Source organism: Boleophthalmus pectinirostris, unplaced genomic scaffold (genome assembly GCF_026225935.1).
Source record: "Boleophthalmus pectinirostris isolate CB_2022bp ecotype Guang Dong unplaced genomic scaffold, ASM2622593v1 HiC_scaffold_2, whole genome shotgun sequence".
NCBI classification, from domain to species: Eukaryota; Metazoa; Chordata; class Actinopteri; order Gobiiformes; family Gobiidae; genus Boleophthalmus; species Boleophthalmus pectinirostris.
In genome coordinates this window covers 37,638,890-37,665,932 of record NW_026571152.1, presented here as the reverse complement: position 1 = coordinate 37,665,932, position 27,043 = coordinate 37,638,890, and the positions used below count along the sequence as shown (strand labels likewise).

The window sequence follows — 27,043 nt, the reverse complement described above, 5'->3', positions numbered from 1 at the left end:
AGAATGCTTGTTTTCGTAGGGATTTTTGAGCTATAAACCCAGCTGTAATTGAATAAATGTAAGGTAGATGTGTTTAATGTCAAACTGTGGAACATTAAAGGCAGAGCAATGAATTGAATAATAAATGGGAGATTTAAACACCAATCCAAAGAACTTATTAATAAACAACAAGGTTCCCCCTCCTCTTTCTCTTCCCACTTGTAAATACACAGACTCGCATATGTACTGTTATTATTTCCATAGTTTTCAATATTCTCAACATTGAGCTTATCCCTCCAATACACTGTTAAGAATCTCTACATAACAATTCACAATCAGTTATTTATATTTATTTATAATGCTGAAACCTCACACTCTTGCACACACACACTTTATACCTTACACCTTTTATACTTATTGTATTGTCCTGTCTAATGTCTGTGTGCATGTTGTATGTTGCAAATGAAAAAAAAAAAAAAAAGAAACAAGAAGGTGATAGACCCCCCCCTCACCGAAAAGTTACACCGTGCACCTTTACCTTTCACTAACACACATCTTGGATTTCCATGCTGTACACTGATTTACTGTATTTTCCGCACTATTAGGTGCTCTGGATTAGGGCTGGGCGATATGGATCAAAAAATATATCTCGATATATTTTACTATATATATCGATATATGATATATATCTCGATATATGTTCAAGAAAAAATAACCCCCTAAAACTGAAAACTGCAAAAACAAATATGCCAAATTCCACAAGGTCTTTTTTTTTTATTGAAGTGTAAGAGGTCGGCAGTTCATATAGGAACATTTAAGATTACAAAAAACCCTAATTACATAAATAATCATTTAACTGTAAAATAAAAGAAATAATACATATTTCCTTCTTTTCATTCATAAATAAAACAACTCAAGACAAGCTCATCTTTGCATTAACTCTGTTATCCAGACCAGAACCAGAACCATGAGCTCATTTAGCTGAAGAAGCTCAGGATGTTCCTTATTTTAATAGATCCATGTTATTATCCAGCAGTGAGGAGCTCTGAGTTTTCCCACAATCCACTGCAGATCAAACCCAACGTTTCACTGCAACAGATTATTAATTAAAATCTTCTGCATAAATAATCTTTACATTGCTAAACTTAACAATATATAAAACAGAACGGCTACGAGCCACATCAGCCCGTTTGAGATAATAATGTGTTTAATGCAGTTTTGCGCACGTGTGTTTACATTTTACAGAAACGAAACTTAAGCGCATGGCTCATTTGCATAAACAGCGCACTTCTCACGCAGCTCAGCTCGTTTAGCTTCTTTCGGGCTAAAGGACGTGACTCGGTGGAATATGAGGATGTGCTGCTGGTGGTTTTGTCTGTAAATGGTGGAAAAGGTTCGTGGTGCTTGAAGCTTTTCACTGGCACCAACTTTCGGCGTTCACGGCGATAGTGACGAGTGAATGAGACATGAGCGAACAAAATGAGGGAGGCGGGGACACGGCCAAATCAAAATTGAATATAAGCATTGTATCGATATATACGATATGTCAGAATTCATATCGAGTTTAAAAACTATGAGTGTGGCTGCGGGTGTTTTTCGCTTCACGGTCGCTGTCTGCTCCGTGTGTGTTTGCGTGCGCTGTGGGTGGTGCGGCTTTGTAGTTTACTGAAGTCGGGACACTCGAGTGGATTCGTGTATAGGGCGCTCTGGATTGTGGGGCACGCGGTCATTTTTTGATGTGGTTGGAGGCTTAAGAGCGCGTCTAATAGCCCCGAAAATACGGTACATTTCTTGGAGACTGTTCCAAACCCTAAAAGGTCCCATATTATTACGCAAAATTGACACTTTTGAGCTTTAAGCCACGATATAATGTTGTTACCTCCTCAAAAACAGACCTGGATTTGTGTTTTGTTTCATTCACACACGTTTGAGTAACCCTTTATTCTTAGCCTGTCTTCATCTCCAAACCTCAAAATGTCATTAAGCCGTAATCAGCAGCTATTTTCGACCTTTTTTCCAGTAGAAATCGGCAATTGCAGAGCTGAAATCATCCAAATGATTCTAGTGAAGGTGCATGGATTTAAAAACACAGTAAATCACTTCTTATTACCACATGATATCACAAGTTGGGACAGAGTGTTTTTTTGTTTGTGAGAAGAATTCAAAAGAACTAGACCAGGACCAAACCAAATCTGCATCAGGACAAGTGCGAACGCGCCAAAACCCAAAACTAAACTACAACTGAACGAAACCAGGTCTAGAATTGGACCAAAACAAGTCTACATCAGGACTAAAACAGGCTCAAGAGCGCACCTTTAGACAGCTGTGTTTTTAAAGAACGCTGCCTCATGTCCTTGATTATAAAACTTCTGATTATCCTTTGCAATTAGTTCTGAGTGTGACCGATGACATAGAGAAGAGGTTCTGCTGATTTAACATCGTTTGTTCAAATCAGAGGAGAGGGAGCGACCGTCTTCTCATTTAGGTGACAAGAGGTTTAATTATGGAGGTGGACTAATTAGCATTTGGTTGTTGTATAATCTTGTTAACAGCCTAATAACGCAAGTTAAAAAAGAAAAGTTCTTTTACGGTAGGTGAAAATTGCTTAAAAGTCCTATATTAATGAACTCAATGACTCTTGTGAACTTTAAAGATGCACTGTGTAACTTTTCTGGTGGATCTTCTTATCTCCATGGTGATGTTATTGCGTTGCTTTGGACTTTATCTTGTATTTATTCAATTACAGGTGTTTTTATTTCTCAAAACTACCGCAAAAACGTGCATTATTACTGTGAGCGGGTCCACTTCTCTGCAGATCTGACCTGTAACTTGGCCTGGGGATGTGAGCTGCTTGTCTCCATGGAGATAGTTAAATTAAAGGTTGTATGGAGGATTTTTTTTTTTAGTTTAAAATTGTCAGTAAAAGTTTAAAATACTGTTACAGAGATGCAGCAGCCTTGTAATTATGATGACCAAAAAAAAAAAAAAAAAAGAATGAAAATCTATCAACTGTGGACGTAGTGAGGACCAGATAAACATCAGCCAATAGAAAACGAGGCTCCCTCATTTTCTATTGGCTGTTAGGTTGTCATTGCACATCAGTATCCCAGTTATTAGTCATATCCCAGTAATGTCAGTATTCGGGATACTGCGTTTACATTTTTTTGGCCCCTTGATGGCGCAGTGGAGCAAATGAAGCACCTTGAAGCATCGGCTCAAGAGTCGAGCAAATGGACGGGACACTTCAGTGCTTCATGGGGCTTCATCTCGCCGTCACTGCATTTCAGGATAAAAACAATATGGAAAAGTTTCACAGTGCAAGTTTAAGACAAGATATAATGCTGGAGTTACCTGGAGTTGTTTTGTTTCATTCATTGTTTGAGGAATCCATCTGTCTACATCTCCAAAGCTCAAAATGCTCTGTTCTACCTTGTGATGTCATGTAGTTGTAGTTTTCATGTTAACAGCTCCTTTTACCTTTAGTTCGTTAGAGATTGGCGACTCCAGGGCTGAAAATAACCAAATTATTCTAGTGAAAGTGTGTGGATTTTAAAAACCCTAAACTCCCAGATTTCCTTCACCCCTGACACTTCCTCCAGCTCCTCCGGGGGAACCTTGAGGCGTTCACAGTCCAGCCGAGAGGCATAGGCTGAATCTCTTTACACCCCTTGGCCATACCAAGGGGTGTTTCCCCTACCCCTCCGTTTTGTGCGTTCATGTGTAGGAGTAGCAGTGTCCCAGTTACCGTTATGGCAGAGGAGTAGGGGGAAAGTGGTTCGCGCTATATAACCCCTCTAAACAAAGATTTTTCAGAGGGGTATGAGCAATTTCCCAAAATACCTTCCAAATCACCGGAAAACTGGCTGCTACCACAACCACAGATACCAAAGAATCCACAGTTGTAGACGACATGTTGAATAGGTGGGTTTCACGTGACGTCACAGGGCTACATTTGTCATCACGCAAAATCAGATGGTGAACTGACTGGAGGAAAATGCCGATGTGTTGTGTAGTTTACGGCTGTGCCAATCGTTCTAACCGAGAGAAGGAAAAGCGATTTTTTTAGAGCACCGAATATAGTCGTCCACAAAGGTCAGAAATGGGAAAAGCTGACAGAACAACACCGTAAAAAGTGGATCACAAACCTGTTTGCGGTCAGGAGGAGCAGAATTCACTAATGCTCGTGTCTGCAGTGAACCCGTTGTCAAAGGTTTGTTACAAAGCTAAATTGTTTTTTATGGTTTACCTAAACATAAACGAATCATTAACGACTAACGGCTAACGACGTTTGTTGACATTAAATAGTTAGGATAGAGGTTACTGCGTATACACTGCAGTTTTTCTTATAACGGTCTATACACATAAAATAAGAGAAACACTCACCCCAGCGAAGACCAAACGATAATTATCACGTCGGCGTTTTGCACCAAGGTTGAGGACCCATCCACTGACAAAAAAAGTTATATGCCTCCGAACTTTTGTACGCCTTCATCTGTTGTCTGGTGTAGAACGACGTCTGAAGAGCTAAATAGTTCGTGATCTCCTCTGCCTCGATTGTCGGCAAATCTTTTACTTCGGTTGAAAATTCTCTCATTTTCAATAAGATGGGGTCACGCCCAATATATTTGTCGACTAACTGCTCGTACTTTTGCCTCGCTACTGGCTCTAAATCCTTACAATAAGAACTCTTCTCCATACCTGTGTTCTCCAGAGCCGTGTTTGTCGTGTTTGTCTTCACTTCCTGCCCTCCAATTGAAATTCGCACATCATCGTGATCACGTGACTGAAACCCTCCTATTTTTGGAAAAAGCTCGTCGTGTCTGCTTACTGGTAGAGATTACTGATGACGAATGTGATTGCTGAAGATGTGTCCCAGTTCATAGGGGTTTACTTTCAACCCTTACCCCTTGTTGCTCAGTTTTAAAGGGCAAGGGGCAAGGGGTAGAAATTAGAAATGGGACTGGTCCATAGTCCCTCTAGTCCAGGGGTCGGCAACCTTAAATACTCAGAGCCATTTGGACTGTTTCTGTTTTGACATCTAAAATGAGGATAACACTTTATTAATTTATTTATTTATTTTTTTAACCTGTATGCTCTGTACTAAAGACTATAGTGTGTTGCTTTTATGAAATCAATGATATGCTACAGAGAACATGGATGTAACAAAAACACTCTGAAAAAAGACACTTGGTTGATGCTTACTTTCAAATAAAATACTCAATGCCTCTTTGAGTCCTCCTTGCAGAAATAAAAATCCAAACTTAAACTATCCACCCGCAGTGAACCAAAACTACCATCTGTTTCTGTGTTCAGCGTGTGTCTCATCAGCCGTGAAAGCAAATGTATCTTTTCTTAGATTTACCCATCATTGACCTACCAGGGGTCGAAAAGCTCAATAAATCATGCCGCTGGTGTAGGTGCCGGTAAATCCCAGCTACCTGATCTGCAGTGTTGGGGAGTAACAGATTACATGTACCGGAGTTACATAATCAGAGTACAAATTATGAGTAACTGTATTCAGTTACAGTTACTGTTTCAGTGAGTGGTAATTGGATTACAGTTACTTTGTTGAAATAAATGGATTACATGGTGGTATTTTCCTGTTTTCACAGTTTTCGGCTATTCCCACTCATTGCCGGAAATTAAACCAGGTCCGAACTAAATCACAACCAAGACTAAACCAGGACTAAAACCAGGTCTAAACTAGATCTAAATCAGGACTAAATCCAGGTCTAAACCAGGTCTAAAACCAGGTCTAAAACCAGGTCTAAAACCAGGTCTAAAACCAGGTCTAAACCAGGTCTAAACCAGGACTAAAACCAGGTCTTAAACCAGGACTAAACCAGGACTAAACCAGGTCTAAACCAGGACTAAACCAGGACTAAATCAGGATTTAAGAGGATTTAACAGGACTAAACCATGCTGCGTGGACCGTGTCTCTTCTTCTATCAATAATATTTTTAATACAGTTAATAAAGTCTGGGCTTTTTATTTTCTTTTAGCAGATAAAACATCTTATGTGAAGATTTCCTCGTCTTTGCTTCTCTACAATCAAGTAATCCAAAGTATTCAGATTACGTTACTCACTTTAAGTAATTTAATGAATTAGGATACAAACTACATTTTGGTGTATGTAATCTGTAATCTGTAAGGCAATACATTTTAAAAGTAACCTTCCCAACACTGCAGATCTGTGCCAGGTGTCACACATCGGTGTCGTCAAAAATATTTAAAATGTTTTATTTTAATGTTACAAGATTAACATTATCTACACATTTAGAATTACATTTAAAAATGAACAAACTAAACTAAGCCACAACAAAAGGATGAAAGAGCCACAGGTTGCTGACCCCTGCTCTTCCTTGGGGCCTCCTTCCGGTGGGACATGGCCAGAACAACTCCCGAGGGAGGCGCCCAGGAGGCATCCGGAACAGATTCCCGAGCCACCTCAGCTGCTCCTCTCGACGTGGAGGAGCAGCGTCTCTACTCCGAGCTCCTCCCGTGTGTCTGAGATCCTCACCCTGTGTCTAAGGGAGCGGCCAGACACTCTGCAGAGGAAAATCATTTCATCGGAGAGGATGAAATGAGAGAAGAACTCAGTGTTTGTGTTAAACATGTGTAAATGAAAAAATAAAACAAACAAAAAAAACATAACATAACACAGATCAGAAAATAGTATAATATGAGCCCTTTAAGTGAGGTTGTGATCTCTGCTTATGACAAAAACTGCATGCTTTTTTATTTTTTTATCAGATTTAACCAACTTCAAAGCCCGCTCTTATAATATTCCAATTGTTCTGTCTGTTCTCGGGGGCTAATCTGAGCTCTGCCTTCAGAACCGACACAGAGGGGGAAATTAAAAGCTGTGTGCTCGCGTTATGTGACAGGAGCAGTATATTTTGATAAGTAAACCGGCTAATTATTTGGAAGGAGCTCTTGATAACTGCTAATTTGATTTCATGGCCAATCAAGCATTTCCAGTGACTCTATTAGCTGTTTAATGCTGGGAGAAAATGACAGTGCTCCTATGCCAAAAGGAATACAGGAGATCGTAGATACAGTGATTCAGAGCTACATTATAGGTTCTATATTACACAACATTGACTCTTGTGAGCTTTAAACCATGATATAATGTTGTTATCTCCTCAAAAACATCTGGAGACCTGGAGTTGATTCTAGTGAAGGTGTGAGGATTTTAAAGACAAAGTGAAGCTCTGTGAACCCTTTTTTTTTTTTTTTTTTTTAAATGTGTATGTGTGTGTTTATTAGGGTCATAACCAGAGGCGGCTCTAACATGAGGCAAAAGTAGGCAGCTACTTAGGACCCCCAAACCTTTAGGGGCCCCCAACCAACTGCCCTCAGTGCCACTAATGGCCGAGGCCTCAGAGCAATTTTATTTTATAGTAGTTTACTTTTAAACAACAATCATAAGAAAAAAAAAAACCTATGTAATGGATGTAAAAAAAAAAAAAAACATTGTAAGTAATTGTACTAACAAAAAAATAAAACTACTTTCAGTTCTGGTTATCTAGTAGGCGACCTAACGAATGAATGACAAGTTTCCAATCCACCATAATTCAATATAAATAGAGATGTGCATGTTTCAAGAACAATAAATCTATATTAAAAAAAAACAAAAACAAAAACGGTGGATTATAGTGAGCAACTCAAGTTCGCTTAGGGCCCCTAAATTCCTAACACTGCCTCTGGTTGTAACAATAACCGAAATATTGTGATACCGTATCAAAAGTCTCACAGTAATATCATGGACCATCACAATAGATCAAATTACAAGTCTCTTTGCTTAAATTAATAGTTTTGATGATTCTAATGTCTTTCTTCATGATTTTAATGTCTTTCTTATTCTGTAAAACTAACAATTTATTACTTTGTGTATAAATTGTGTTGTACGAATAAACTTGACTCACCTTGGTGTAGCAATAGCTAAAAAACAGAGGGAACTACAAAGACCATGAGTCTTTGTTGTTGTCAGTACAGACTGTGAAGAAATAACTGTTATTAAGCACTTTAAAAACTTCATATTATAACAGTACCAAAGGCTTTTCAAGGCTTTTCCAAGGTTTTTAAAAGGAAATGGTAGCTTTTTCAATTTTGTTAATCTTCACAAATAATCGCAATAAATATCGAACCGTGAGATGCATATCGTGAAAATATCATATCGAGGGATTTTGATATTGTTACATCCCTAGTGTTTACATATATTTATACTGAAAAAAATATATATATATGGATGGATGGCGATAACTTGATTTCCTAATTTTGAGGCTGATTGGTCCTTGTGTTTTGTTTTTTTTTTTTTTTGTTTTGTTTTTTTTGTTTCATGTACACAACGACATATAGCTTGTGATAATGCTAAAGAAGTAATATGCCTTCTCCAGATCCACAAAGCGCATGTGGACTGGTTGGGTAAACTCCCATGAACCCTCGAGCACCCGATGGAGAGTGCAGATCTGGTCCAGTGTTCCGCGGCCAGGATGAAAACCACACAGCTCCTCCTGGATCTGAGGTTCGACTCTCAGCCGAAGTCTCCTCTCCAGTACCCTGGCATAGACCTTACCGGGAAGGCTGAGAAGTGTGATACCCATGTCGTTGGAACACACCCTCCGGTCTGCCTTCTTAAAAAAAGGGATCAAGGTACTGTCCCCGACCGCAGAGACCTAAGATACTCAGGACGGATCTCACTCACCCCTGGAGCCTTGCCACCGAGGAGCTTGCCAACCACCTCTGTGACTTCAGCCAGGGTGATGGATGAGTCTGCCTCCAAGCCTCCCCACGGTGGGATTGAGGAGATGCTCAAAGTATTTCTTCCACCACCCAACAACATCCCCAGTCAAGTATAATATATGAAAAACAAAATCGAAGCATTGTTCCAAAAAAAACAACAAAAAACCTCAGGCCCCTTTCACACTAGTACGTATTTGAATCGTTTTTGTTGTGGATGCAGTGTTCATCCACACTAATCCGATTGTTCCGTCTCTGGAGCCGTTTGCCACCAGCTCCTACGAATTCATCTGAGTATGGATCTGATCCGGCACTGTGTGGACGCCTGAAAACACTGATACGCTGATGTAGGTCTATGCACCGCGAAGTAACTCACCGCCAAAACTCTAAGAGGTTAGAATATATTCATATATACGGTCTACGCGTACGACCTGCAGACGTATAATCTCTGAAAAGTTTCACATGAACCATCTCCAACGCGACAGAAGCACAGAACAGACTCACCATCAGCAGAACACCCCTCTGTCACCGAAAGAACACTCATATTCCACTGAGTCGTGTCCTTTAGTCTGACAGAAGCTGAACCGCATCAGTGCACAATAGCGAGCAGTAGTTTATGCAAATTAGCCGTGCAGTTTTAAGTTTCGTTTCTGTAAAACATAAACAAATGTGCTCAAAGCTGTGTGGATAGGGAAGGATTGCGGACACAGAAACGACGTGTGTGGACGCAGATCGTTTCTGATACGGTGATACATTGATTCTTTTCAGTGTAAACGGGGTCTCAGTGAAGCACTTCCTTTATCATCGCATGACATCACAAGGTGGAACAGAGTGTTTATGCTTGAGAGAAGAACAGAGTTTGTGCGTGAAACATGTGTGAATGAAAGAAAACACAACTCCAAGTCTGTTTTTGATGAGGAAATGACATTGCAACATAGATCAGATGATAGCTTAATATGAGCCCTTTAACCTGCTTTTTCAGAATATGAGCTCAGAATAAATAAATCATACAATTTAAAAGTTTTATGACCCCAATGTGCCTAGTTACGGTCGTCATGGGCGTAACTCTGGGCCGTAGACTCATTCTGCTTCTCATAGGGTTTCATTATTGGATTTTGATATTACAACTCCAGTGTAGGCTATATGACAAAAATGGGCCAACCAATATGCAAAATTAAACGAGGAAAGTGATATTTTTAATTTATGGCAGCTCTAACCGTGTCCAATTTATTATGTCGTTAAAGGGAATAGTGTTTCAAAGTGCGGGGAAAGAAATAATGACATTTCTTCCACTGTATTGCAGCACATCAGCGAGACATGAATCATTAAAGAGGACATATTACACTATTTTCTGATCTGTTATAATGATGTTTCCTCATTAAAAACGTACCTGGAATTGTGTTTTGTTTCATTCACACATGTTTAACACACAAAGCTTCTTCTCTCAAACTGAAAATGTGATGTCATACAGGAAGTGCTACAATACACTTTCACTAGAATCATTTGGATAATTTCAGCCCTAGAATTGCCAATGTCCACTGAACTAAAGCTAAAAGGTTAAAGGGACAGTTTGGAATTTTGGACATAGGACCTCATTTCCTAGTGAGCCAGAGTGTTGGAGACGTGTGGAGACACTTTTTTAAAATATTCCATCCAGTTCTTGTATTTGCAGAGGTCGCTGGTGCTAGGCTAGTGCATGTCAATGGCCATAGTTATCCTGCCACTAAAAACAGTCTTACCCACTCCACAAAACACCCAAAACAAATCTATTATTACACCAGACTGTCGATGTGAATGTCTGTGTTGATAGAATAATGTTTGAAATAAAACTAACCTCGCATCGCATGAATCGTCGCATATTGAGGGACTATTTTCTCATATATCAGTCCGCCGCTGCCGAGCTTTCCATCAGGAAGTACAACTCACTGCTGCTGCTCAGACATAAATCCTTCAAATGCAAGGTTGGTTTCACTTCTAAAATTATTCTATCAACACAGACATTTACATGAACAGTCTGGTGTAATAATAGATTTACTTTGGGTGTTTTTTGGAGTGGGTAAGACTGTTTTTAGCGGCAGGATAACTATGGCCATTGACATGCACTAGCCTAGCACCAGTGACCTCTGCAAATACAAGGACTGGATGGAATATTTTAAAAAGTGTTTCCACACGTCTCCAACACTCTGGCTCACTAGGAAATGATGTCCAAAATTCTGAACTGTCCCTTGAACTTGAAAAATACTGCTTCGTGTCTTCACAAGGTGGAACAGACCGTTTTGAGTTTTGAAGATATAGACAAGCCAATAAAGTATTACTCAAACATATGTGAACAAAACACAACTCCAGGTCTGTTTTTGGTGAGATAACAATATTATAACATGGCTCAAAGCTCCCAAGAGTCCATTTTGTGTAATGTAGGACCTTTAAGACTCACATTTGAATTCAACGGCGTAGCAACAAATTAACTGTGAATACATAAAGCCTAATACTGCGTGGTCACACTGACAGACCAGATTAACCATGAAATTAAATCAGAAGTCGTAGAGGGTTCACACTGCTGGTTATCTACATGTGTATTATTCAACAGTGATGAGGAGAATACTTCAAAAATGTGTTCAGTTACAAAATACTGAATACCTGCTTTAACATGTTCCAATCAGAGTACTGTGTTCTGAAAACTTTGAATTCTTTTACACCAAGTTGCGTTTAATTATAGTGTAAAGACGCAACATAAGATTAAAAACAGCTTCATATGTTTCACCTTTTGTTATTAATTTCCTATCACAAATTAGAGAAGGAAATTAGAATTCTCAATTTCTACTGAGCTAAAGGTAAAAGGAGCTGCTAACTTAAAAAGTACTGCTTTTTGACATCACAAGGTGGAACAGAGTGTTTCAGCTTTGGAGATGTAGACAGACTAATACTACTAAGGATTAGAATATTTTTCGGACTACAAGTCGCACCAGTCAAAAAACGCGTAATGAAGACGTAAAAAACATATATAAGTCACTCTTTTTGGGTCAAATTTTGGGTGAAATTCATTTTCATAAAATCAAGAGACCAGGAATCAACATTTCATCTTGAAAGTCAAGTTCTAGTAATAACAATAGAAGAGAGAACAACAGACTGTTAACGTCACATATGAACAGTTCTTCAGATAAACTATAACATAAACAACAGAACAGAACAAGCTTAACAAACTCTCCATCTCACTCCAGATCACTAAATCCATTCAATTCTTCATCCTCGATGTCACTTCTAAGCAACACCACGACCTCTGGAGGTAAACAGAGCGCCGCTTCCTCTTCTGTGTAGCTGTCGTCAGAATCAGTTCCAGTTAGAATGATTCGGCCCTTTCTGAATCCCGTCAGGATGGTTTCAGTGTCACTGAAGTTCAGGCTTTGTCCATCCAGTGACTTCCAGGAAAGTGTCATGGTGCATCCTCCCGGTATCACAAGTTTCTCACTCACTCCAAACTTTTTTTCTTCTGCTCGATTACAGTTTTCAGCTGCAGATTTCTCTATTGCAGCTTTTAATCTGCAAAATATGATTTTCTTTTTGGGGGCATTTGTGTTCAGGTTTCTCAGTTGTCTTTATAAGTTTGTTTAAATTTTTTATTTTCTGATGTACAGAAGTAATGGTGCGATCGACTGACATGATACAGACAGGACAGAGGCTCTTTCTGCAGGAGACATGCGCAGTAGAGCCAAGTGACAGTGGTACAGGAGGAACAGAAGCAGCAGATACTCACACACAAGACTAGAGCTGCTCACGGCTCCACTGTGAACATTTTAATATATAAATCACACAAAACCACCCAAACCATGAAAAAACACTTAAAAGACTTATTGTCTAAAAGTGTGAATAAAACGGAACACAACTCCAGATATGTTTGATGAGGTAACAACATTATAACATGACTCAAAGCTCTCAAGAGTCAGTTTTGTGTAATATAGGACTTTTAATGCTGCTAAACGTTGTCTGTGAAGTGTTATGCATTAACAGTGCTGTGCACTCAGGTCTCCCGCTTCGTTATCACCTCACAATAACACAATTTGTTTGTAATAGGTCAATTATTGTTATGAATTGCATCACCTCAGCGCATTTACATAATTTAAAAGCTGTGTGTGTGAATGAGTGTGGTGACACCTCATGGGGAGACCATGTGGATTTGTCGCTGGTATCTGTGCTCACTGCTGTCTCGATCATGTGTATACAGACAAACAGCAAGTAAATAAATGTGCCGCTTTAGAAAACAGATGCACTCCCTTTTCCTGATTTCAAAAACTTATCAATCTTCAAAACTGAATCTGTGCACAAATCAGTGGTGGAACATAACAAAGTAAAAGTGCTAAGTAAAAGGTGCACTGCGCAACTTTTCTGGTGGAGGGTCAGCTGTCTACTTGTGTCCATGGAGATGTTTTTGCATTGCCTGGAATGTTCCATAGTATGACATTATTCAGGGTTTCCACTCTTTTTCACTGACAACATTTCAAACCTTTTCCATGACTTTTTCATGACCTTAAAGTGAATTTTCCATGACTTTACAGCACCCTGCATGTGTAGAATTGACTGATTGACTTTTAGGGCTAAATATGAAATGCTAACTCTTTCCACTCACTTTATGGTTTGGTATTATAGTTTTTTTACATTCAAAATCCTGTCAGTGCATTTATTGTCGTCTCCTTTAAACAAAAAGCGCAGACGTTCGGAAATAATCATAATAGTCAAATGAGAACTTAACAGAACGCTGTAGTTGCGTGAAAGAGATACTAAAATTCCATTGAATTTACAAAATTCCATGACATTTCCAAGGTCTGAAAAATTGACATTTTTGATTTCCATGACCGTGGGAACTCTGATTATTAGAAATGGGACAAGATCTGGTGAGACAAAATTGCCACAAGTTTGTGCACACATGAGAAAAATTATCTTATGTTTGCATTTGGATTGGACAAAAAAGTGTTACGTGTTGAAGAGTTTAATCTTTAACAGCACAAAAAGCAGAACAAGAATGGAAACAAAAATATTAAATCAAGTAAATAAAAAAATGTGAGGCCAAAATTGGAAACAGAATCGTGAAACCCAATCTTGTGTCTCGTTCCATCCCTTGACATTTCCATCTAGCATTTATTCATTACGCGTGTTTCTATTGCTCAAAAAAATATATTAATTCCTTCTGGGAACCGTGGCGACTCTCCACAGATCCGACCTCTAATATAGTGTAGTGCGGTAACGTGCTTGTCTCTTGTCATAGATTGGTTTAATCTATGTTGCGGAACATTCTAGACACAGCAATAACATTTCCAAGGAGACGTTTGTGCGAGTAAACGATGGGAGACCTTGTGAATTTGTGATTTGTCGTCCGCAGATCGCTGGAATAGTCCTGTCCCAGATCCTCATCTCGCAGATCCAGGACGAGATCAGCTCCGTGCTGTGACGGCCGCACAAGGACTCAGAGGACCAGAAAAAGGACAAAACAGGACGAAGAGGACGAAGAGGAGGAAGAGGAGGAAGAGGAGGTCCAGGACGGGCTTTGATTTGGTTTGCACATGGATGGTATTTTTACTTAAACATAAGTTATAAAAGAGTATATTTTAATGTGATGTTTGCTAATAAAAGTGAGTTTGAAAGATAAAGCAGCGTGTTTTGACTGATGAATCCGAAGTTTGTATTACATAATTCATTACCCACTGTTTAACATTTGAATCACACTGTTAAAGACCTCATTTGTCTTAAACATGTCTTTTTGCATAACCCAATCTATTCAAACAGCCAAACCCTGAAATGTTTTCAAATAAATTATACTCTGCATTTGTTTTGATTTCCCCAACGGCCAAAGTCTAACTACCCCTCACGCTCTCCTCGAGGCCACATTGACCCGAAGAAACTTTTGTTTTTCCTTCCCACACTTTTGGGGCAGGTCAATCAGACCCAAAAATTTATTTTCAAATAAATTCTCACCAAGCAAGAAATATATAGAGATTAATTAATATAGAGAGCAGGAAGGAAAAAAAATAAGTTTTCTTCGGGTCAATGTGACCCTGAGGAGAGCGTGAGGGTTTTAAAGTCACAAAACACGTATGATAAACGCACAAATTAGCATCTGGAAATCTTCCCTCTCAAATTCAGACTCTTATCTCCTATTTTTTAAAAACACTTCAGTTTGGTCCTCATGCCCTCCGCTGCATCTTAAGTCCAGTTAAACGTGATCATCCAGTTAGATTAGTTTTTTTAGTGACACATGTGAAACAAAGGAGCTCATTGGTCACTTTAGATTTACAAATAAAAACCAAAAAATGATCTCACCTCAGATTAACAGAGTTTAGTGCTTTGCTCATCGATTGGCTCTATTCACGGTAACATCACAAAACCGGCAGACATTTGGAAACATGCGGATGACGACTTCCTTTGAGTTCTGTTGGCGAGAGTAACTCTGAAAATAACTCTGACAAAATCGGGGAAAACTGAGAAAATGACCCGGTTTCTTCATCTAAGTGTCATCGTATTCTTTATTAGTTTAATTTAATCTCTTAATTTGTGTATTATAATTTGTTTTATTAAAAAAAAAAAAAAAAAGATGTCATTGTAGTGTTCCGTTATCCTAGGCAGATCAGCAGTTCCAACCAGCAGCGTCTAAGTGACATCGATTCAATTAGAGTCCTGTCCCCCATGGAAAGCTTTGGCAGGTTGTGAAGACGCTGCTGCTGAATCCACAGTTTTATCACATACTCAGTGTCGGTAACTAGACCCGAAGTCACCATCCGCATGTTTCCAAATGTCTTCTGGTAAGCATGAATAGAGCCTACTTTGCAAATATCCGCACGTTTTTCAACCTCGTGAGTGGTTATTATGATGCGGACAGACCCTGATTGGCTAATCCATCTGTCAGTCAGGTCCGTTTCAAAGCAGGACCAGATGGAAACCAGACTCCCATCTTCATAAAGCATTGAAGAAGTGTGAGTTCTGGATCACAAGCAAGTGGTTTCGATGAAAGCCATCCATTTTGAAAGCTCACTGCGGCGCGTGAGGGAGCAGGACTGCATAGTGCGAGATCGGGCAGGTGGGATGATAAACTGCAGTCCCGCAAACTAAATATGAGTGTAAAGTAAAATATACAAATGATTCATGTTTGCCTATCATGCTTAATTTGTGCTGAATATTGTATTTGGCATTAATATGTGAAGAATCCGTCCGTCAGTCGTCCAGCTAGAATCCATGTCGAGGGGAAAATTCAGTTTGTGGACTGGTCAAAAGTTAGTTTGGTTGAAGACGTTTTGCAGATCATCCAAGCTGCTTCTTCAGTTCTGGTCAGACGCTGGTGGACACTTCCTTATATCTGTCTGCAGGGAGAGCCGGAGAAAAGAACTGGTTTGAGAGGGGAGTGAAAGAAGCCATTTTTGTGAAGAAAGAGAATCCTTCTCTCAACAGAAATGGAGGCTTCAGACACCATCTATCTCCTATTTACAACTCCATCCTCAAACCTAACATATTTTCCGGGCTATTAGGTGCTGGATTATAAAACGCACTGTCATAGAATGGTCTATTTTCAAACTTTTTTATTACAAATACACCACACCGGACTTTAAACGAAACACAACAGTTAGATCAGTCGGTCAGTGGGACTTTGTTTGTTTGTGCCGCGTTCACGGTGACTCTGTTCTTTGTTCAGTTGTGGCGTGTAGGGAGGGTGCTGTCTGGGACCAACGGATTGTCGGCGTGTTCGCAGTGACTCATTTGTTCAGTCGTGTCTAGAAGCGGCACATTGCACTCGCTTTTTCCGTTCGTTCCTCCGTTCCGTTCCTCGTCGGCGTGGAGTGATGAGTGTGGCTGCGGGTGTTTTTTCGCTGCCCGAATACATATCATGCTCAATTTGATTAATCACATGCTTATTATGATGTAAATGTAAACTTTAGATACCCAACACTGTGCACAGATGATGGTTTCTGCTCCTGTTGTGGACGGTTCCTCTGATGGTGACTCCTCAACTGGTTCATTTCTATTCAGTCTCATGTTTTACTGTTTGTTCTTGCTCTTTGTGTGTGTGGATGTGTGCATGTTGTGGTGTTTTGGTGGAAGCAAATGTGAAGTTAAGCACTGTAAGACACTTTTTCTTACATTCTTCTGTAGGAAAAGTGCTCTATAAATAACATTTTGATTGATTGATTGGTTTATACAGACATCTAACTGTGCCATTCAAGTCTCTCTGTCACTGATGTATTGACTTAATTTCTTTCAGCCGCTAAAAGGAGCAGCTCTCTGTCATTTTCATTTTATAAAAGCAGCTCTTCAGGGTAAAAAGGTTGGAGACCCTGGTTTACACCGTCTCATTTTGGTAAGTAAAGAAACAGTACGTCATTTCAGATTTAAATCAGTATTTGAGACTTTTTATTAAAACTGTTCCCAAATAAACATTGTTATTTCTATGTGCACATTGATAATTAAGGATGGGACGAGATATAATTTCTAGTGCTGTCATGTGATTAAAAAAATTGAGAGATTAATTAATTATGATCTGTAATTAATTAATCTAATTAATCTCATTTTAAACTCACCTAAAAATTGCTGAGAAAAGCCTTCAATTTGAGGTATTTTCATTTAAATTCATTATTACATTATTGTGGCAGATCAAAAGACTGATATAGAACAACAAAAAAAAAGGCTTTATAAAGTCATTTATTGTTTAACAAATCTCTTCAAATTGTCTGTTGAGCCCAAGTCTCCATGAATAAGAAACTGTTTGTTGTAAAGTAGCAAAGACGAGGAAATCTGAACATAATAACTTTTGTCGACTTAAAGACAATAAAAAGTCCAGTCTTTCCTTAACCATATTAAAAATATTAGTGATAGAGAAATGCTTTATATATGAGATCACTGGTTTTAGTCCTTGTTTTAGTCCTGGTTTAGACCTGCTTTAGTCCTACTTTAGTCCTAGTTTAGTCCTGGAATGGATTAATCCTGGTTTTAGACCTGGTTTTAGTTCTGGCTTTAGTTCTGGTTTTAGTTCTGGTTTTAGTTCTTGGTTAGTTCTGGTTTAGACCTGGTTTAGTCCTGGACTGGATTAGTCCTGGTTTTAGTCTTGGTGTTAGTTCTGGTTTAGTTCTGTTGTCCTGTTTTAGTCCTGGTTTAGTCCCTGGTTTAGTCCTGGTTTAGTCCTGGACTGGGTTAGTCCTGGTTTTAGTCTTGGTGTTAGTTCTGGTTTAGAGGCGCACAGGAGGAAGCGCGGTTTACGCCGCGTAGATACCGCTTTTTGCAGTGTGGCAGGTTATAACAAAGGCTACAATCATACGGCCACTTCAGTGAGACGATACTCCTCTTCTTTTTCCCAGTTTTCAGTCAGACAGGCACCTCAGATCGTCACAGGACTTTGATTTTTCTGTAGTTTCTCTCTGTCCGCTCTAACTACACGTGCAGAGCCAGAGCTGTCTTCATCAGGCGCTCAGTCATCGGGGAGTTGGGCCTCACCGAGTCTCTCTCCACCAAAAGACACCTGAGAAAATACAGGAAAAGACCACGTAAATTATCAAAACAAAAAAAAAACGCTACAAAAACACAGGCTAACGTGATCAATAATGAAACGTCGACATGTTGAATGGACTGTGGTTACATAAAGTTATAGTCTCTGGTCTGTACATCGTAAAAACTCACAAATAAACATACAAATTAGTGGTGGAACATAAAGTAAAAGTAGTAAAATACTTAAATGTGCACTGTGTAACTTTTCTACTCAGAGTCCAGCACCTGGTTGTGTCCAGAGGGAGATTAATGCCGTACTGTAGTATATTCCAGCAAAAGCAAACTTCCTTATTATTTGGGTGTTTTTTTACAATAAAACTTGCCTGGAAATCCAGAAGAATATTTCTCTGTATTTGTTACACAGCTCCACATCAGCCGCTCGTACAGAGCTGAGTCTGGATTCGTCCAGGCAACAATAAAACAGTACCTTGAAAAATATGTATTCCACAATAATCAGCTCGCCTCTCCACAAATTGGACCTATAAATAGGCTCGGTGCTTGTCTCCATGGAAATAAGTAAGTGTAATATAATACTGTGAAAAATTCCAGGCAAAGCAACAACATCTGCATGGTAAGAAACTCTAGTTACACAATTCACCTTTAAGTAAAGAAAGTACATTTTAAAGAGAATACTTTTTACTTTTACTTCATTACATTTGAGCAGGTATTTGTACTGTACTCTACATTTTTGAACAGAACTGAAAAGTAGAAGTATTTTTTTATGATAGTTTGAGACCGACTGACAAAACTGAGGTTATTTTGGTTGTAGTCTGAGCAAACAAACTCGATAATTAAAAAAAATATCGATTCAGTTGTTTCTACTGCAAAAAAAAAATCACTACAAATCTTGTTCAAAAATCACTACAATCAAACCCAAAAATAAAAGTTTTTTTACCCTTAAAGTATATTTTTAAACAGGTACTTTAACATTTTTAAGTTGATTTTTTTCATGAATTTTTTGCTCCAGTCGATGTAATTTTATTTAAGTAAGTAAATTTTGTACTTCTTCCACCATTGGTACAAATAAGAGATGCACCAATGCGATAATAGTATCAGCGTACTAGAGGTGATATTGGAAAATGTGCTGGTATCGGATATTCATCCATCTATTTTCTTCCGCTTATCCGGGGCCAGGTCGTGGGGGCAGCAGTCTAAGCAGGAACTCCCAGACTTCCTTCACCCTGGACACTTCCTCCAGTTCTTCCGGGGGGACCTCGAGGTGTTCCCAGGCCAGCCCAGAGACACAGTCCCTCCAGTGTGTCCTGGGTTTTCTCCGGGGCCTCCTTCCGATGGGACATGCCCGAAACACCTCTAGAGGAAGGTGCCCAGGAGGCATCTGAAATAGATTCCGAAGCCATGTCGGCTCTACTCCGAGCTCCTCCCGTGTGACTGAGCTCCTCACCCTTTCAGATATCGGCTTCTAAATATCGGTTCAGTCGATATCCTGGTTGGACATATAAACTGATGAAATGAGACTCTTTACTGGTCGTATTCAGCCCAGAAAGTCTCACAGTATTAGAACTTTTATTTATACAAAGCAGTTCTGTTATTTGAGAGGTAAATAACAGTTCCATAACACATCTGCATCAGTTTTGTCTCTTATCTTATTTTTATATATCGACTTAATTTCTTTCAATAGCTAACAGGAGCAGCTCTCTGTCGTTTTCATTTTTCAAAAGGCTGGAGATCCTGGTTTACACCGTCTAAAGAAACAGTACGTCCTTTCAGATTAAAAACAGTATTTCTTGAGATTTTGTTAAAATTGGTCCCACGTTTTCATATAAACAGTTATTTCTACGGCTCCGAGGAATGTGCACATCGACATCTGGCAGGTTAGAATAAGATAAAGGCCCTGAAGTTAGATATACACCTCAGATCGTCACAGGACTTTTTGTTTGTTTTAAAGGAAATAAATGCTGTTGTCGGTCTCTACACATCCATAGAAAAACATCCATAGTACAAATACTGGAAAAGAAAACCCTGGAGTAAACCCAAATCCCAGTGGAGCGTTACCTTCCCAGTTTCTGGTGCCTGGTACTGTCGGACTTTATGGCGGCGTGAATGAGCAGCTGATTGAAGACGTCTCTCTGTGAACAGCGGACGACAAAGATCATTAGAGACACAAAGACGACTCAGCGTTTCAAATTGGCGTCTCCTTTTCTTCCTCTTGTTACGCACCGCGAATACACGAACTTAGACAAACTTATTGATCCACAAGGGAAATTATTTGGACAGTAAATTGGACATTAAATATAATAAAAAAAGAGTAAAAATAGAAACAGTAATAAATTGTAAATAAATAGCAAAAAATATGGCAAGAGACTGGGGTCAAATAAGACATAATTATATAAATGTACAAGTCAAAATAAAATAAAAAAAATTAAAATGGAAAAAATGATATGATGATTGACAGGACATACATTATCTGTTAGATAAGAGTGAGCTGTTGTACAGTTGTAGGGAGTATTATCTGTTACATAAGGGCGAGTTGTAGGGAGTATTATCTGTTACATAAGGGCGAGTTGTAGGGAGTATTATCTGTTGCATAAGGGTGAGTTGTAGGGAGTATTATCTGTTACATAAGGGCGAGTTGTAGGGAGTATTATCTGTTTCATAAAAGCGAGTTGTTGCACATTTGTAGGGAGTATTATCTGTTACATAAGGGCGAGTTGTAGGGAGTATTATCTGTTGCATAAGGGTGAGTTGTTGGGAGTATTATAACATAAGGGCTAGTTGTAGGGAGTATTATCTGTTACATAAGGGCGAGTTGTAGGGAGTATTATCTATCTGTTGCATAAGGGTGAGTTGTTGTACAGTTGTAGGGAGTATTATCTGTTCCATAAAGATGAATTGTTGTACAGTTGTAGGGAGTATTATCTGTTACATAAAGGTAAATTAGAGAACAGTGGTAGGGAGTATAATCTGTTACATAAAGCTGAGATGTTGTACAGTTGTAGGGAGTATTATCTGTTGCATAAGGGTGACTTGTACACTTGTAGGGAGTATTATCTGTTACATAAAGGTAAATTAGAGAACAGTGGTAGGGAGTATTATCTGTTACATAAAGCTGAGATGTTGTACAGTTGTAGGGAGTATTATAGTATGACCGTAGTCCCTTATCTCTCTGTTTGAGCTGTAGGAGCGTGTTGGAGAACGAGCTCCTCTGACCCTCTGTTTCGACTCATGGGAACAGCGTTCAAATACAAGAGCAGAGTCCATCAGTATCCATCACGCCGATTTATTATTCATAGCAGAGCCGTTTCTATCCGTCCTGACACTGCTTTACTGTATGTTCTTAGAGAGAAAGAAGCCATTCCTCTAACACACAACACACTTCACCTCTGGCTGATTTTCAAAACAACAGAGATTTTGTTTTGAGAGAAGAAAAACCCCAATCTGGAATGATCTATGATACGCAAAGATAGGAAGACAGTGCAGCCTCGGGGTTGCACGTCTCTACGAGAATCCCTCATAGATCAAATCACACTCGAGGAGCTCACCTGTGCATCGCTGCCCCCTATGTCCACGAGACGGTAGCGCAGCGGGTACAGCAGCTCCACGGACTTGGCGTAGTTGCCCGCGTTGAACTCCATCATGGCCTGGCACAAAGGGATGCCCACAGTGTTTGCAGTTTGGTGTTGCTGGTTCTCCCCAGGCTCTCTGAAAAAGAGAAGAGAAACAGCGTGAAGGTTTTCTGATATTTCAGCTTTAAAAATAGAAAATAATCAGGTTTTGGAGACAGATGTGTTGACAGACTCTACTAAAAGGGCCAATATTACACTATTTTCTGATTTATAATACCGTTTCCTCATCCCTACAAAGGCAGAATGCTGTAACATAATGTAATTTTGTTTGTATCCTTTATCATGTGAATAAATATTGTGAAAAATAGTGAGCTCAAAATTTACCTTTGATCCTTATTTGTCAGTTCCTGTTCTCTGCCTTTGTATCATGAGCCAGAAATAAGGAGTCATAGAAAAGCAAAAGGCAGAAACTGTATGTTTTCTTTGTGATTTAGTTAATAAATATATTTTATTTTAAAATCCAACCTCTCACCTCCTGCTTTTTGTTGTGGCCTTGGCATAGGGTCTGAACACATTAAATAAATATACATTTGTATTCAATTATACTTACTACTATATACTACTATATAGTATTTTGTGTATTTATTCATGCTGTACACACTATACTGCAAAGTAACTTGTCTGTCAAACTGTCCTAATCAGCACTAAACAGGAAATCCAAAGCTCTTCTATATCATTTCAATCAAACTCCATGAAGACTCGACCTCAGTGAGATGTTCTTATAATGGATTGAAGTCTGGAGAAAATCAAGCAAATAATGAACATGTCATAGAACAGAAAATTACCCTTACAGAAAAAAATTTAACAATGGGTAAGGTACAAACCCGAGGCAAAGTAGTAGTAGTAGTAGTCACTACTTTGCCCTGATGAAGACTATCTTGGTGGTCGAAACGCGTTGGCGACCCTTCATGTAATAAAGGACTTTTAATATATTCAATCGGAGTGCCTCAGGTTTGTGCCTTACCCATTTTTTTTTTTTTTTATTCTGTAAGGGTAATTTTCTGTTCTAAGACCACTGTCTTACCCTCGTAGAGCACCTGTACTGTTATTTTTTACTATTGTAAGACCCAGTGAAGCGCTCTACCTCTCTTGCTTTATTTAATTTAATGATCATGTCAGTTTCTGCCTTTTGCCTTTGCACGGCTCCTTATTTTTGACTCATGATACAAAGGCAGGAAGGACGAAAGTGCCAAATAAGGGTCAAAAATCAATTTTGAGCTCAATATTTTTCACATACAAATATTGCTTCATTATAGCAGCTAGTTGTCACATTTTGGGAGCCCTAACTGTCTGGACAAAACAGAAAATTTGAAGTCATTTTTCTCAGTTTTACACTGTGTCGAGTTAAGGTCTAAGCCTTTGTAGGGCAGCAGACCTGGAGTTGTGTTTTGTTTCATTCACACATGTTTAACACACAAACTTTGCATATTTAGGCTTCTTAGTTAATAGGTAATAGGTAATAAAGAAAGAATTACAGTGTCTCCATACACATTCACTAGAATCATTTGGATCAATGGAGCCCTAGAACCGCTCATCTCTCCTAAAAAAAATAAAATAAAATAAAAGGACTTTGAACTTTGGAGATGTAGACAGACTAATAATGCAGGGTTACTCAAACATGTGTGAATGAAACAAAACACAACTCCCAAGTATGTTTTAGAGGAGATAACAGCATGACTTAAAACTCACAGAGAGTACATTTTTCATAATATAATCATTTCATATTTAGATGTGATCATTACATTGCTTCTTTCCTGTTAACTTGGTGTGAAACACAGTGCACGTCAATCATTATAGGACTTGAATGGCACAGGTCTTGGGTAAAATATAATAATGAAACGACTGCAGGGCTGAAACACAGACACGGAAACTCACCAGAGAAAAACCCTGGCACACGCTGCAAACTCGCGGCTGCCAAGTGCCGTCTATAGTGTGGTGAAGATGAGAGACATATGGGGAAGTGTCTTTAAGCTGCGACTGTAAGCCTGTATAGTGTTTTCTCATTTGAATATCTGCTGTCATTCTTCATAAGCAAGAGTCTGTACAAACTTGTGAATGAATATGATGATAATAACAGTAATTTGGGGTATAAAACATTATTTCTGGTGATCCGATCGAGACACAGAGCTCATCTTGGGCTTAATTTGAAGATGACAAATTAGGGAGGTTTTCTATTTACATATGAAACAATAAATTTATTCTGCTGTTTCACAATGCCATTAGTTTTTTTTTTTCTACAAATGATATAATAACTGGAAGCAGAAATGTATGAATCCCTATAACAGGGCTGTCAAACTCTTTTTGGTCCCGGGGGCCGTTTCCAACCTACTTTGATCCCAAAAGGGCTGGATCAGAAAACTCATGACATATATACCAAAAAAAATAGCAATAAGTTCAAATATTTGTGCAGAGAAACACAAATCTATTACAGATTTTTTTTTTTTAATTGATGAAGTCTTTCTTTTACAAAATATTATAATATTATGAACAACCTGAAACTTTAAGAAAAATGCTATTTCAACACGCTGTCTTAACATGAACTTGTATGCATTTCATAGAATTTAGTCATGCTTCCTTTCGGCTCTTGAAACTTGGCATCTTTTAGCCTGCACAAGTGCATCAGTGTCAAGCACAATGTCCTGAGGAGCTGCTTTCCTCAGAATGTCATTCAGGTGCTTGTGTGTTGTGTGTTTAGCTTTGAGCGGAGCTTTGTTTTATTAATGTTCATTACTGAGAAAATCTGCTCACAAAGGTAAGCAGTAATTGTAAATCTATTATTTCTAGTTGCATGTCTGCGGGCACATTAGAGGTTTTGACTGTGAATGGTGTGCGAAAAATTGCTTATTCTGTCAGGTTTTAAAATATAATTAAAATATTTTAGTAGAAAATCAGCCGAGGGCCAGATTAAAGGTCTTGGAGGGCCGGATCCAGCCCCCGGGCCGTATGTTTGACACCCCTGCCCTATAATGTTATATCGTTGTATTCATCATTATGTCAGTGTAGTGACAATTTGTCAAAGAAAAGTAACAAACAAAAGCGGTAAGCAAACTCAGAACTAAACATAACTCAAATAATCACTTTTGGGCACCATGGGTATGTGGTTTACGCAGTACAAATCCATATCCATGACCAGAGCTGAGTTTCCAAGATTTATTTTCCAGTTTTGGCAAGCAACAAGGAATACATGTTGAAGGCCTATTCCTGCTGCCTCTCCTCTCGACTGGTAAAAAATCATAGGCCCACTCAGGTGCACTCTGGTCTACGTGTACCACCCTCCTTTAACCCCTAGGTGACCCAAATTAAACCAAAAACAAAAAGGTGCTAACGTAAATAATACCAAATTAACATAGCAAAAATATATTATGTAAATTAACAAAACTAAATTAGTAAGCTAATAAACTAATTTTAGAATCAACAAAATGATCAAATAGCTCCTACAGTCAGTGTTATTTGTTCTGAATTTCATTACTATATGACACCGTATGAGACTATAGCACCACTTTTAACAGAAGCACATCATTCTATCAAAGAAGGGTTTTAAAAAAGCGTGTTTGAGAGTCCTGAAATCGAACAAAGCCGAGTTGAAACAAAAGAGCCCGAACTCGTAATGTCCCGAGATGTGCACTAATGAAAAATCATAGTAAGAAAAGAATTGGTTCGAGAGGAGAGTTAGAGAGGCTATTTTTGTTAGGAAAGGCAATTCATTCTTGAACAGAAATGGAGGCAGCATCTGTCTCCCATCTACAACTCCATCCTCAAACCTAAAACAAAGAGAATAGGGGGAGCAGGTCGGGGCCAGAGGTGTGAGAGCTCCATTATGGGGCTGAACGACTCTAATATGGCCCCACGCTCAGCTAGGCCTATTGAACCGCACTAACAAACAAACTGTAAACAAGTAGGGTGTTAGTTTCAGAGTAGTTTCAGTGTAGTTAGCTCCTCCTTGCAGACAGATATAAGTGTAGACCGCGCACCGGCCAATCAGCGAAGAGCTGTGAAGCCATGACGTCAAACTCAAGCATCTGTCTGGGTCCCTTTTGTGGAACAGCACAACAGTAAACAAGGCGTCGAGATGGATGTAGACGAAGACAGACATTCTGTGTTGGCAACGATTCCCGAGATATATAGTTAAGATGATTAACTGAGATTCATGAGCAGGACCACGCCTCAACTGCCCTCTCCTCTCAGCAGCGAACCACAACTCACTTCGAATACACCTCTAATTTCCCAAAAGTCTATATGTCGCAGCCTTTCCCATCATCCCAGCTTGTCTCGGCTAATTCAACCCCACCCTCCCGTCCCCTATTTTGTTCGTCTTTCAGTCATAAGACGCCTACAAGGGGGGTCCCGTTCCAGCTGGGCCAATTGCAGATTGAGACGGAGCCCCCCACCCAGAGTCTCAACCCAGCCACCCCTGCCCCGCTTCGTACATTATCAATAAACTTCTTCGCACTATGTTGTTGTTGGTGTGGTCCTAGCGAGGATTTAAAGCCAGAACAAAGAGAATGTTTGGTGAATTTTATCAAGCTAAAATACGTTATTGCCCTTCTTCCTACAGGATACATTAGGGGTGTGCAAAAATATCGGAATATCGATATATCGTATCGTTTAATGTGATGATACAGTATCGATATTGTGGGCTACTGTATCGATATTTCACCAAGAGTATTTTTAGGTGTGTTTTACTAAATTATTTTGTTACAGTGCTACAGTTTAGTTGCTTGTGGAAGTGAAATGAAGCTTATTTATGAAACACATTTGACATTTTTACTGTTTTGAGGATTAAAATGTTTGTGTTTCATATGAACTTCGCACAAGAAGTGGTTTAACAAAGACTTTTAGTATCACAGCCATGATTTAGCCTTTTTTTTATTGAACCGTATCGAATCGATTTGAAATATATCGAATCGAAAGTGCACTGTATCGAGATATGTATCGTATCGTGGCCTGTGTATCGAGGTGTGTATCGTATCGGCAACTCCTTAATGATACCCAGCCCTAGGATACATACGTCACGACCGAATAGCAGCGATTGGTTAAATAAAAAAGTAGCCGCTTACCGTTGAGCGAATGAATCCTAATGCTGCGAGGTCAGACGGTTTCCACAAAATGAAACTTACTGATGAATCAGGCTTGGATTCTACCTTGGACAACTGACAGATTTTACAACCATCTTAAGAAAAGGTAGCAAAATAATCGAGGGAGGGGGCGGACTAACACAATAA

General features: G+C 39.1%; 2 protein-coding genes across 2 annotated transcripts in view; one reads left to right on the top strand and one right to left on the bottom strand.

The window, feature by feature from the left end:
* The window catches only part of tspan33b (tetraspanin 33b), a 100,596-nt gene extending 86,292 nt beyond the window's left edge, over window positions 1-14,304 (top strand). Inside the window, exon 8 of the mRNA XM_055156002.1 lies at window positions 14,093-14,304. Within this exon, the coding sequence (XP_055011977.1) occupies window positions 14,093-14,161 (69 nt within the window). The 3' untranslated portion in view covers window positions 14,162-14,304. The remainder of the gene's footprint in view (window positions 1-14,092) is intronic.
* A 3,533-nt stretch (window positions 14,305-17,837) lies between these two features.
* The window catches only part of ttc38 (tetratricopeptide repeat domain 38), a 57,395-nt gene continuing 48,189 nt past the window's right edge, over window positions 17,838-27,043 (bottom strand). The window contains exons 12-14 of the mRNA XM_020941183.2: window positions 21,738-21,897; window positions 20,251-20,324; window positions 17,838-18,211 (exon numbers count right to left, since the gene is read on the bottom strand). Coding sequence (XP_020796842.1) covers window positions 18,124-18,211; window positions 20,251-20,324; window positions 21,738-21,897 — 322 coding nt within the window. The 3' untranslated portion in view covers window positions 17,838-18,123. The remainder of the gene's footprint in view (window positions 18,212-20,250; window positions 20,325-21,737; window positions 21,898-27,043) is intronic.